Source organism: Protomyctophum parallelum (assembly GCF_964188405.1).
Source record: "Protomyctophum parallelum genome assembly, chromosome: 14".
Classification (NCBI taxonomy): Eukaryota; Metazoa; Chordata; class Actinopteri; order Myctophiformes; family Myctophidae; genus Protomyctophum; species Protomyctophum parallelum.
This window is the reverse complement of record NC_139709.1, coordinates 17,223,237-17,237,319: the sequence shown is the minus strand read 5'-3', so window position 1 is coordinate 17,237,319 and position 14,083 is coordinate 17,223,237. Positions and strand designations below refer to the sequence as shown.

General features: G+C 43.1%; 1 protein-coding gene across 1 annotated transcript in view; it reads left to right on the top strand.

Annotated features, from left to right (window-relative positions):
* Nucleotides 1–14,083, top strand: part of col11a1b (collagen, type XI, alpha 1b) — a 129,122-nt gene that overhangs the window by 98,376 nt on the left and 16,663 nt on the right. Inside the window, exons 44-51 of the mRNA XM_083782304.1 lie at nt 212–265; nt 1,039–1,092; nt 3,018–3,125; nt 6,768–6,821; nt 7,613–7,666; nt 7,921–7,974; nt 11,178–11,231; nt 13,353–13,460. Coding sequence (XP_083638430.1) covers nt 212–265; nt 1,039–1,092; nt 3,018–3,125; nt 6,768–6,821; nt 7,613–7,666; nt 7,921–7,974; nt 11,178–11,231; nt 13,353–13,460 — 540 coding nt within the window. The remainder of the gene's footprint in view (nt 1–211; nt 266–1,038; nt 1,093–3,017; nt 3,126–6,767; nt 6,822–7,612; nt 7,667–7,920; nt 7,975–11,177; nt 11,232–13,352; nt 13,461–14,083) is intronic.

The window sequence follows — 14,083 nt, the reverse complement described above, 5'->3', positions numbered from 1 at the left end:
TCATCAGCGAATGGTGCGAGAGTCACACAAGGAGCCAAGTAATCAATGAATTGCAAACACTTGCTGGAGATCTTTGTGGGCCGATCGGATTAGACTCTCCAAGAGTGATATTTACTGAGCCAATCATGGTGAAGGTGACATCTAATGACTTTGAACTGAAGACTAAACATTGGTTGTGGTTGTTTAAAGTTGTGTTTGTGATGTTCTGCAGGGCGAGGTTGGTGAACCTGGACAGAAGGGAAGCAAAGCAGACAAGGGTGAACAAGTAGGTTTTTTTCTTTTCTTGTCTTTCGATGGAAAGTTCATATGGGTTCATAATGAAACATAAAAAGGGGCGCTAGGTGCTAGCCCCTCCAATGCATGGCTTTCCGAAATTACATCATAGGCCAGCCAAGTCTATGGACTTTTAATGTTTGTTTATAGCCTAATTCTAAATTCCCCGTCGCCAGTCAAGTAAATAAACAGGTTTTTATTAGAATATATAGAATATCAACAAGAGTGATGTCCTGGTTACTTACAAGTAATGCAAGTCATCAAACAGATATGGTTGTATATGAACTGTCTATACTAACTGATTAGTTAGTTATGTATGTACTAAATACTGTGTGGATAGATACCATACAATCCATGGACTTCAGAATGATTCCACATTGGCAAATGCATCAGTGACACCCACGACCACAAGGATTGATTAGTTCCTCGTCCATGTTTGACACAGAAGCGCACAGTGTTGTTATGGATGGAAGCATCCGTCCTATACTTTTCTGGATCACGCTCCCCCAAAAATACAAAATATGCATTTAAATGTTGAATCTATTTTGGAGACAGATAGGGTGGAGTGACGCCAGGCCTGAGGCCACGGTGTTAAATATTCTCTTTGTCGAGTACCATTCCAATCCATTGTGTGAATCTCCTTAAAACCAGAATAAATCACCAGCCGTGTGCCGCAGGAGTTTTGTGAGATACATTTGTTGTCCATGACAGATGAATACTTTGTGAGCTTCCTTGTTCTAACTGTGGATATGTCCATGTTTACAGGGACCTCCAGGTCCAGCGGGTCTTCAGGGCCCTGTCGGAGCTCCCGGTCCAGCTGTGAGTATATACCCCCTGCTGGGATGGTAGCATCTCATTGTTTTCAACTGCACTGACATTTAGTTTTTAGACTGAGTTTACATTTACCAATGAAAGTGTAAACATTGTGAAGGAACATAAGATATTTGTTTCATGTTTTTTCACTTTTAATATTTTTTTTTATATTTGAGTACCGGTATTTACATTTCAGACATTAGCAGCACCTGTGAAAGAGCACAATGAAGAAGAACAGAATTGTTATTTATTATGCACATTAACATACTGAGTGTTACTTTAACTGTGAGTGTCGGGTCCCTTTGTAACAATAAGTATAGACCAAGGGTATCCACAATCTGAACAGACAACACATTGTGAACACGTTTCAATAATTACATTGTTGGATAGACCACTGTAAGAGCACTAACTGTATTTTGAAAGGCGCTTTAAAAATATAATTTACTTGCTTAATGCTTACTAACACTTGAACAGAGTTGCATCCATCCATATACCAAGCCCATAGTGCACATAGCATCTTCCTCACTCACTCACGGTCACCTCAATTTATATGTTCTAACATTACAAAACCATAAATTCTTAACATGTAACACGTAAGCGGCCACCTGGCTAACATCACGGCAAGCTAATAAAACATTGAGATATTTAGATTTATAATACGCGCAGAGATAAACTGAAAGCACGTCAAAAGTGAATCGGATGTGCCTCCAGGACCACTGTCTCTCCCGAGGCTTTTATTAATAAACCAAGCCAGTTTAAAAATATTTTTCCTCAATCCTGCCAGCTCCCAGACACAGTAGTCTCTCTATACTATAGTGGGGTCTGACAAAAAAAACCCTGTTTGGCAAGATCTCCTGGTGCTCTTTCAAGTTCTGACACTCGTTTGAAATGAAAACTCCCCCAGTATGTCAACTGTTCATTCTATGGCTCTCCTCTCCTCTCCTCTCCTCTCCTCTCCTCTCCTCTCCTCTCCTCTCCTCTCCTCTCCTCTCCTCTCCTCTCCTCTCCTCTCCTCTCCTCTCCTCTCCTCTCCTCTCCTCTCCTCTCCTCTCCTCTCCTCTCCTCTCCTCTCCTCTCCTCTCCTCTCCCCTCCCCTCCCCTCCCCTCCCCTCTCCTCTCCTCACCCCCCTGTCATCCTTTAGTCTTGGGCACCTCTGTTGTTGTGAGGAACACCAGATACACACAGTCAGCAAATTTCCCATCCTATCCACCCCTCCCCTCCCCCGATACGTTCCGTAGCATACTTGTTCCGCGGATGCCATGTTTTCTGACCCATGGACACAAAAACAAACATGAGACAAAATCATAATGCTGAGTACGCTCACTGTGTATTGTACCAACGATTCCCAACCTGTGGACCCCGGCCCACAGGCAGGCCGTGAGGATATTGCAAGTGGGCCACCAAACAATTGGCAAAACAAAGATTCTATTGGCAATAGAAGAGTAAGACATTAACATAAAAAAGTGACTTAAGCTTTCATTGTGATACCGATAGATAGGAGCAATTACAATTTACAATTTAGGCATTTAGCAGATACTCTTAATCCAGAGCGATTTTCAGTAAGCAAGAACAACACATGGTAATACATCACATAAAGTATACTACGTTAGTTTGATCTGTCCAGGCCAGAACTCAATATTGTTGGGCCAACCAATCTGACCATGTGGCTGCCCTTTTGAGTGGTCAGCATGGTCAAGTTGTCCCTGATGCAGATATACTTCCTGTGCATACAGTAAGGCTGCTCACAGCTACTACATTGCAGTATATGTTTAGATGTGATTTCATACTCGCAGCTACTACAGTGCAGTATATGTTTAGATGTGATTTCATGCTCACAGCTACCTTCAGTGCAGTATATATTTAGATGAGGAGCAGCTGCAGTGGACCATCAGGTGTGTTTCTGTTTGATGACCTTTGACCTCTCACACAGGGCAGTGATGGTGAATCAGGACCCAGAGGTCAGCAGGGTATGTTTGGCCAGAAGGGAGACGAGGGCTCACGAGGTTTCCCCGGCCTGCCAGGACCCATCGGACTGCAGGTAAGATGCTAGTGCAGTGTGTCCACCTTCTCTCTCACACTCACACGGACGCACGCACGCACACACTGTACAGTCTCCAAACATTGTGTATTTCAGTTCCAAGACCCTATATTCGACAATGGCAGTCATTGCGTTAATCAACCTACGAAATATCACACACACTTGCATGTGCGTGTGCGGCACATACATACACTCTCTATCTATTTCTGTGTTTCTCGACGCTCTGCAATCGGATCACGTTAAACAAAGCTGTAGTCGTACAGTTACGTGTTGTTTCCCGACCGTCAAACCCCCCCCCCCCCCCCCCCCTTTCATCTGTTCCTCCCATTAGTACAAGATTCCATCTCTACTTCATCATTTACATTAAAGAGCTTAACTCACTCAGGCAGCATGATATTATATATTATATTTTGGGAATAATGCTCAGTTTGCATCGCCCCGGGGAGTATGATGTTAAAAATACATACCAATCCCCCCTCTAGCTGCTCTCCCCCTAGCACAGACTGGTAAAAAAAAATCTATCCAAATCGAATGCTTGTGCTTTCGCGTGTTAGCATTTTGCCGCAGTGTTAATGGTAGTAGGAAACCCACCGTTGGTCTCCAGTCACACTTTATCATGACCATGCAGTGAGCAGTGTTGCCAACTCTGGTGACAGAAATAAGCTAACCCACCTCTAAAAACAAGCCAAAAACAAGCCACCTCTTGCGAGGTTCAAAATGAACACAAACAATATTTGTGTTTACACACTTTTGTCTTCAATGTTTGTGTTTACACAATGTTTGTGTTTACACAAACACTCAAAACTGGACATAAGAGGGCCTAGCACCCCTCAAAGATTATTTGATATATTTATCATTATAAATACATTACACACATACTTTAGCCACCAGACTGACTGTCACTGAACTGATTCTCACTACTCCCCATACCTATGGGGAATTATAGTACTTATACAAAAAAGTAATTACAGTATATATCAAATAAATGCTGTTAGACTTTCAAAACAAGCCACCACATTTTTTAAACAAGCCCAAAAAACCGCAACCCCCAACTCGTCCTTTTTCCCCACAACTGTGGAAAAAAACAAGGCCAAAGTTTGGGTAAATAAGCGGACTTGGCAACCCTGGCAGAGATCCTGGATAAGAGACAATCCACTGTCAGGGTTGTGTTGTGGTACTTTTATTATTATTTATTTATAGCCCCTCAAGCGGCGTAATTAGGAACTCGCTTCTCGGCATATCCCTCCAAGACGCAGGTTTTACTGTAAGCGTTTCACCGCAGGGGGTCAAAACAGTGCCGCTGCCAGGAGTGATGCCACTGGGCACGAGTACTCTCCTCTCCTCACCTCCTCTCCTCTCCCCCACCACCATTCAGACCATATAACGCCTCACGGCTCTGCCCACAAGTATAATCCATAATGAGGCTTTTGCCGAAAGTTGTGACGATAATAGGTCGGCAGCCAAGTTCCGGTAGTTCGTTCAGAGAAATGTTCCCACACACACACACACACACACTCACACACTGCCTTCAACCCATTAAAAGACCTGAGGCCGATTCTCCCAATGCCCTCTAAATCAGTAGTACTCACAACAAGATTTTTCACATCAATGATAAAACAAAATTCACAGAAACACCCATTCTTGCATTGTATTATTAATGCAACGCTGACCCCGAACCTGCCACAGAGTCAGTCTATTGTCCCACCCGGCCTGTGCAGTCAGAGGAGAAGCTAAGCTGAGGACAAAGCTAATTCAACAAATCGAGCTAAAATTTAAGAAACCTGCTTCGGTGGCAGTGAATACAGAAGCCGACACGCACTCTCGAAATGTCCTGCGGTCAATTATCCGGTGACTCAGTGAGGATGAAATTAGAGCTAAGCCCCCAGTGGTCAATGAGGCCAGATAAAGTTGTTATTAAGTGCAATTGACTTTTAATTGGGCATAATGCACTCCGTCCCCAGTCCTTTAATTATGTTTGGTCGAGCCACCCTTCAATAGATGCCAGCGGCCCGTGCGAGCTCAGCTCTTCAATGCAATTATCTGTGGCATTAATGATTTTTGACCAGAGCGCAGAGGAAGGAATTCAGCTCTGATTTGAAAGCCTTCCACCATGTTGGACAGGGGGTCTGTTTGCAGTGGTATATACATGATGAGAGTGGTGAATTGTTCAGATTAAGAGGTCAAAGTATTGGACACATGGAGGAGGGTAAATATCAGATTTGATTGCAGCTGGGCGTCGTCAGAGCTCCAGGCTAGTGCGGGGAAGTGCCAAGGCATAAGCAAACATTTATCGATCCGCTCTGTTCTAATGCCTTTCATTTAAATGCCAGAGGAGAGGGCCCCTCAGAGGACGGTGTAAGTGTGTGTGCATGCGTGTGTGTGCGTGCGTGCGTTGTGAGTCTGTGCAAGCCTGCGTGTCTTTTTGTCAGGTGAAGCCTGACCTAACATCGCCCATGAAATGTAAGCGACCATTTCACCAATAATGCATGTTAGAGCACATGTTTCTTCAGACAGATGTGATCTTCTCCTGTCTCTTCTCGTGTTCCAAGAAGACAACATGACTTAAACAGCGACCCCACCGAGCATGCCTTCATTATTCATATACGTTATGTACATTGATTTGATGGTCAATTTATTTTTTCCCCTCCAATACGACCAACACACTATTACGCGCCTGCCTCGCTCATTTTTTATTTATAAATTAGCCCCTCGCTCTCACCCATCCTAGACGTATAGTAAATCAACAAAATGGCAAGAATCGCTCATATATGACCGCCGTGACTGATCTCCCTGTCGTTTTGGTTTCACAATAACTTATCACCGGTGTCTTATACACACCCTTTGATTAAACTTGCCCCGTAGAGCGCGAGTAACCCGACAAGTAATAACCGCAATTATGCTGGTACACAATAAAGTAATAAACCACCAGAATGTGGGAGCTTTCTGATTGTATTGTGTGTATACTGCGGGTTGCATCAATTCATTCATAATCAGTCATGTGGCCGAAAATAGCAGATAGCATCACGTGGCATTGTATGACGAGTTGTGAGCAGGTAGATCTGCTATTCTTGGTGCGTGACACCTTCGTACGACAGACTAAAAGTTGTATTTGAAACTGTATTTCCAGCCCCACACAACTGCATGCCCCCAAAAAGTGAAAACTTGGCGTGTACCCCTCCCCCACTTTGTTTCTCACCTTACTGCTGACGTAGATGGATGGAGCCCCCCACCTCTGTAATTTACATAGTCTGATTACACCTCGCCTCCACCTCCCCTTTAATTACAATAGGTGTTCGTTTTGAGTAATTGTGTGTTTACGCTGACAGGATCTCGCCCCATCCCGCAGTAATGGATTCTCTCCTCCGTGATGCGTTCCATACTTTATGCACCCCATCCACCCATCCACCCACCAACACCAACCCCTCGGCTCTGCAACTCATTCTCTCAGCACACGGCATCGTCAGTGGACATTGTTAGCACGCGGTGGAAGTGTTATTTATGGCACAGCGGGTTCACCTCTAATGTGCAGTTTGATGTGTTGACCGAGATTACCACTTTCTGTTGTTTGCTGAGTTCTAACGAGTGCTCTCTCTCTCTCTCTCTCTCTCTCTCTCTCTCTCTCCCCCCCCCCCTCCTCCTCAGGGGTTGCCCGGCCCACCAGGCGAGAAGGGAGAGAACGGTGATGTAGGCCCCATGGTGAGTGGCAGTGTTGATTTTGACGGCAAATTTTGATTTTGTTTCAGTCATAGTCTTAGATTTCCTTTAGTTTTAGTCATCTGAAGTGTTTTAGTTGACTAAATATCATATGATTTTAGTCGACTAAATCTACAGTTAATGTATTTAGTCTTAGTTTTAAGTCATCATAGCTTAGTTTTTATATAGTAGTAAAAAAGGTAGTCAATGAACATTTTTCATCATAGTTTTAGTTGACAAAAACAACTTGTTCAGGTGTCACAAAAGTAGCTGCCCTTCATCATAGACAACTTGACTTAAGCCATATTTTAAGCTTTAACTATGTTTCACCCAATATCAAAAATAGCTGATCTATTATAGGTATTTTGGAAATGATTGACAATTTCCAAAAAAACATTGGAAAACATACAACTCATCAGGGTGGGAAATTGACACTAGCCAGAGGCCAACAACAGCTTACATTTCTGCTAATGGTGGATGCAGGTTTCACAGCAACAGCAGGAAGGTGTTTCTGAACTCCACTGAGGATATTCTGATACATCTTTTAGCTAGTATAATCTTCAAAGTCAGTGACATGAGATGTTTGGATTCAAATAGCTCAGTCTTTGGCAGCCAGTTAAATGTCTCACCCTGCAGGTCTGTGGGTTCTTAGAGCAGGTCATACCAGGTTAAAAGTAGATTATTAATATAGCCAATTTCTCTGGGAAAGAAATGTAATGCAGCCCGAAAAAGGTGAATATTTCAAAAACACTTGTGTGCCTTTATGCTAACGATCATGACTTTTTCATTGACAGGGTCCTCCCGGCCCACCAGGTCCCAGAGGCCCACAGGGTTCCAGCGGAGCTGACGTAAGTGCTTGTTTTCTTTGATATGCAACAAGGTCTTCTCCTTCCCTTACAGTTACACTGTACATTTAAACTTTAGTGCATGATATGTAAGCATATAATGTAGCCTACATGTACCGTATGTCCACATTTGGGTGGGTTTAGGTACGCCACTGTTATTACATTTGAATATGACTCATCTTGTACAACCACCTCGAGGTATGATGTGCGCTCTGAATGTCTGACTTGTAGCTCGTTTGTCTGGGTTTCATACACAGGGTGCCCAAGGACCCCCCGGTGGTGTTGGTTCTCAGGGAGGCAATGGAGAGAAGGTAAGAACACTGTACTGTAACTGTACTGTACTGTACTGTACTGTACTGTACTGTACTGTACTGTACTGTACTGTACTGTACTGTACTGTACTGTACTGTACTGTACTGTACTGTACTGTACTGTACTGTACATGATATGTTAGATCAGAGCAGGAACACTGTGTGGGTTTCAGGGTAGTGTAACATGGACTGTCCCAAGTTGAAAATGGACTTTCCCTTGTAGAATATGGACTGTCCTTAGTGGAACATGAACTGTCCCTAGTAGAATATGGACTGTCCTTAGTGGAACATGAACTGTCCCTAGTAGAATATGGACTGTCCCTAGTAGAATATGGACTGCCCCTCATTTGTGGTAATTTGGTCCCAGCAAAACAGGCACAGATTTGATGTATGTTCAGATTGACTGTCCGATTCACATTGTTTTGATGATTTCTGTCTGAATAGCAAACAAACAAACAAACAAACATGTTTTTTGTGTTCAAGGCTTGATCATCTAAAGATCATCTTTAGATGATCCTTTAGGTCATTTACTGTAGGTCACTCGCAACATGACACAATAATACTATTTTTTTATCAAGAACAGCCTATCTACATATAAGCTCCCAACGAGACACACACACACAAGTTCCACACCACCACACAAAGTGCAGTGCCCGGCCTTGAGTCGGTCAGATACACGGTTGTCCAGAACCACCACAAAATGCTTTGCCCAGGCTCTGGTCAGGGCCCCTGCCCAGGCTCTGGTCAGGGCCCCTGCCCAGGCTCTGGTCAGGGCCCCTGCCTGGGGTCTGGACAGGGCCCAAATTAGCCAATTGATCCCACGTGATCACCCCTAGATCTCCATATATGGTGTTCTGACATCTGCATAGACTCCATATTTGGGCATGCCTGACAAAGAACTCCATATGTGGACATAGATAATACAATATACAATATTTTCTTGCATGCACTTTTTTATTAATTGATAGATTTGCTACTGTGTGTTATATTATACTTATTATTACTTGCGCAAGCAGAGCGCGCAAGTAATGTTTTCGCCCGGTCTCTTCCGCCGTGACAGCTGTCCCGCCATTCGATGTTTATGCAGAAAAACATCAAATCTGTGCCTGGGACCAAATGACCATATTTCTTACGTCATCATTTAGAGCTAGTCATACGTATACTATATACATAATCAGTAAAAATAAAATAGCAAATTGTGCCTGATCTGCTGGGACCAGAGTACGTGGTGTGTATATGTATGACTAGCTCTTAATGATGACGTAAGAAATATGGTCATTTGTGGTCATTTGGTCCCAGCAAACCAGGCACAGATTTGCTGTTTTCTTGCATAAACATCAAATGGCGGGACAGCTGTCACGGTTTTTGGCGCAAAGTAACCACAGTATACCGCTAATCAACTTACAACTACACACTTTATACAGTATAGAGTATATATGTATACGTATATAGTATATGCCTATATACTATATATATTTCTTACGTCATCATTTAGAGCTAGTCATACGTATACTATATACATAATCAGTAAAAAATAAAATAGCAAATTGTGCCTGATCTGCTGGGACCAGAGTACGTGGTGTGTATATGTATGACTAGCTCTTAATTATGACGTAAGAAATATGATCATTTGTGGTCATTTGGTCCCAGCAAACCAGGCACAGATTTGCTGTTTTCTTGCATAAACATCAAATGGCGGGACAGCTGTCACGGTTTTTGGCGCAAAGTAACCACAGTATACCGCTAATCAACTTACAACTACACACTTTATACAGTATAGAGTATAGAGTATATGTATACGTATATAGTATATGCCTATATACTATATATATACTATATATATTTCTTACGTCATCATTTAGAGCTAGTCATAGTCATACGTATACTATATACATAATCAGTAAGAATAAAATAGCAAATTGTGCCTGATCTGCTGGGACCAGAGTACGTGGTGTGTATATGTATGACTAGCTCTTAATGATGACGTAAGAAATATGGTCATTTGTGGTCGTTTGGTCCCAGCAAACCAGGCACAGATTTGCTGTTTTCTTGCATAAACATCAAATGGCGGGACAGCTGTCACAGTTTTTGGCGCAAAGTAACCACAGTATACCGCTAATCAACTTACAACTACACACTCTATATAGTATATATGTAGACGTATATAGTATATGCCTATATACTATATATATACTATATATATATTTCTTACGTCATCATTTACAGCTAGTCATACGTATATACATAATCAGTAAAAATAAAATAGCAAATTGTGCCTGATCTGCTGGGACCAGAGTACGTGGTGTGTATATGTATGACTAGCTCTTAATGATGACGTAAGAAATATGGTCATTTGTGGTCGTTTGGTCCCAGCAAACCAGGCACAGATTTGCTGTTTTCTTGCATAAACATCAAATGGCGGGACAGCTGTCACGGTTTTTGGCGCAAAGTAACCACAGTATACCGCTAATCAACTTACAACTACACACTCTATATAGTATATATGTATACGTATATAGTATATGCCTATATACTATATATATACTATATATAGTATATGCCTATATAGTATATGCCTGCTTTGCTGGGACCAAACGACCACAAATGACCATATCTCTTACGTCATCATTTAGAGCTAGTCATACGTATACTATATACATAATCAGTAAAAATAAACTAGCAAGTTGTGCCTGATCTGCTGGGACCAGAGTACGTGGTGTGTATATGTATGACTAGCTCTTCACCCAAACTTATATAGATAGAAACTTGAATCATACTTAATAATACTAGGTGTTTATATGCATAAAGTAGGTAGGTAGCAAATAGTTACATCTAAAAATTATACATTTCAAACGTTCCTTCACAGAGATACTGAGATTTGACAGTTTACAGCGGTCGAAAGGACTTGCGCGCTCTGCTTGCGCACTAGTTGGCCATTTATGGCCTACTAGTGTGCAACAAGCAAGTATGCACTCGACAGAGTGCAGTTCTGTGTGTGTGTGTGTGTGTGTGTGTGTGTGTGTGTGTGTGTGTGTGTGTGTGTGATAATAACTCATGAATGAACACCAGCGTTCAGACAGAGGTATTGAACCAGGTGTATGTGTGTGATAATAACTCATGAATGAACACCAGCGTTCAGACAGAGGTATTGAACCAGGTGTGTGTGATAAATAATAACTCATGCTCTCGCCGTGCATCCACAGGGAGAGAATGGCGAGGCTGGCAACCCCGGACCTGCTGGTGAGCCCGGAGCCGGAGTAAGTGTGCTATTAAAACCATGATTTATACTTTGTTGTACGATAACTGACTATCACTTAAGCATTACAGTGGAGTTATGATGCTTTGTAAGTAAGCATTGTCTCTCGCTGTCTGAACACACAGCAGACAGCCCTTTGAAAACAACTCGGGGGGGGGGGGGAGTAGAAGCTACAAACTATCATACTTATAAACAAACTGCCTCGCAGAAAGTACACACACACACACACACACACACACACCAGCATGCCATTCATTCTGAGTCATGTTCAGCATTATCCCAACGGGGGCACTCATTTCCATGTGTGAATTATTCCTTTGTGCGTTATTGTGACTGTTTTACTAATATGCCTTTGCATGTCGTTGAGTGCGGCTAATTAAGCTGTGTTTATTATTTGTCACAGGGGGGTGTTCAACCCCTGGCTGTTTTTCAGAGTCTGTATGAAGGTGATGGGTAGCCTCATGCTAACAGCCTGCAGGCTTTCCAGAGAGATAATTAGCTCAGCCGTATTTGGACACTTCTAATGTGGACGTGTCATTAGTCTAAACTACTATACTGTACTGAACTCGCCTCGAGCATTAGAGTTGAATTCACAGTCAAACAAAAATAATATAAAAGCACAACAGCATGTCTTATAGCGTACCATACCATCGTGCATTGTTTTGTTTTGCGTCACTCGACTTACTTATTATATTGGGTTGTGTGTCGTTTATGGAAAGTAGCCAATCTTCAACATCAGCTATGTTTGGTACGGAACTAAGAATAATCAGGCTTTGTGATGATGTTCCATGTCGTATACTGCATCGGCCTGTTTCCACATTACATACTTGAAATCCATCACAACACAGCTGGGTGCAATAGAATACGACGCCATTGCTTTGATGATGTCTGATCTATCATCTTTTGCTTCGCGATTTGAATAGTATATGTACAAATTGCAATGTGTTACATTTCCATACAAATCTGTTAACATTTCCCAAAGCAGAAATCCAAGCTCTGATTCTGCCCACACCGACAGCTGTGTCATTGATCTAAAGCAGTAGTGGATGCTGACAGGCAACCAAGGCCATAGAAGTTCATGTTAGCGTGCTATAGTGCATGGGGCAGTAAGCTCACCACTCCCCCCATGCCTGAGTCTATTAAGGTCACATTGACAGGTCCGGGTGCAGCTGTGCATCAATTTTCAATGACATAGACACTGTCCCATGGAAGTCAGTGGGGAAAGGTGCTGCATGTGCTGCGATCGACCACAAAACAGAGGCTCGGGAGTGGCCGGTTCGATCCCCTGCTCTCCTCCTGTCCTTGAGCAAGATGTTGAACCGCTAACTTACTGCTCCCCATGAGGGTTGCTGCCATGCATGGTTGGCTCCACTGTTGGTGTGTGACTGTGAATACTGTGTGTGTTTGAATGGATGAATGTAAAAAAAGGCTTTGGTTAAAGGCACTATAGAAATGCAGACCGTTTACAAAAATAGTTCTTGCCGTAATGGGCTGACTAATGATCTCTCTTAACCCATTTTAGGCGGGAACCCCTTTTGGTGTTAGCATTATGTTGTGCTTTAGCTATTGAAAAATAGCAGATCTACAAGCTCATAGGTCTGCTATTTTTGAAAAATCGAAGAACGACTGACATAGAAACATAGCTTTTTCAGAAAACTGTCAGGATGTAGAAGACATTTTTAGAATCTGATCTCAGGTCAAAATGGGTTAAGCACTTGGCTTGTGATTATACGTGCCTGCTGCTGCGAGGCATGGCCTCAGAGCACAGATGAGAATAAAAAATACAGGACAAAACAAGAAGCATCGCTAACAAGCTCCCTGGTTGCCACAAGAGTTGGCAATATCGCACAGTTAGCTCTGATTTATGGGATAAACACAGTCAGAACACGTCTTAGCGAGACCGATCGTATTGCTTGACTGGAACGTCTCGTTGTATACCAATCTTTCTCCACTTCTGTCTGTAGAGCGTTGTATAGCTGTATGAGGACACAATTTAGTTTCGGTACAATTTAATGCGAGTGAGAGTCTCACACTAGAAAACACTTCTCACCGGCGTCATGTTTTACTTAGGTTTTCTACACTGATGGTGAGGTTGATGGGTCTTGATGGCTTTTTTCCTCAGGGTGGTAGAGGAGAGACCGGAGAGAAGGGAGAATCAGGACCACCGGGAGCAGCCGGGCCTGCCGGGGCTCGAGGGCCAGGGGGAGATGATGGCCCCAAGGGTAACCCTGTATGTCAGCTCCCCACGTACTCACACACACACACACACACACACAGTGTTAGGGGTTAAACTTTATGTCAGCTCCCCACATACTCACAGCTTATTGCTTTCTACTACACACACACACACACACACACACGTCACACACACACACACACACACACACACACACACACACACACACACACACACACACACACACACACACACACACAGTGTTAGGGGTTAAACTTTATGTCAGCTCCCCACATACTCACAGCTTATTGCTTTCTACTACACACACACACACACACACGTCACACACACACACACACACACACACACACACACACACACACACAGTGTTAGGGGTTAAACTTTGTCAGCTCCCCACATACTCACAGCTTATTGCTTTCTACTACACACACACACACACACAGTGTGTGTGTGTGTGTGTGTGTGTGTGTGTGTGTGTGTGTGTGTGTGTGTGTGTGTCACACACACACACACACACACACACACACACACACACGTGTCACACACACACACGTCACACACACACACACACACACACACACACACACACACACACACACGTGTCACACACACACACACACACACACACGTCACACACACACACACACACACACACA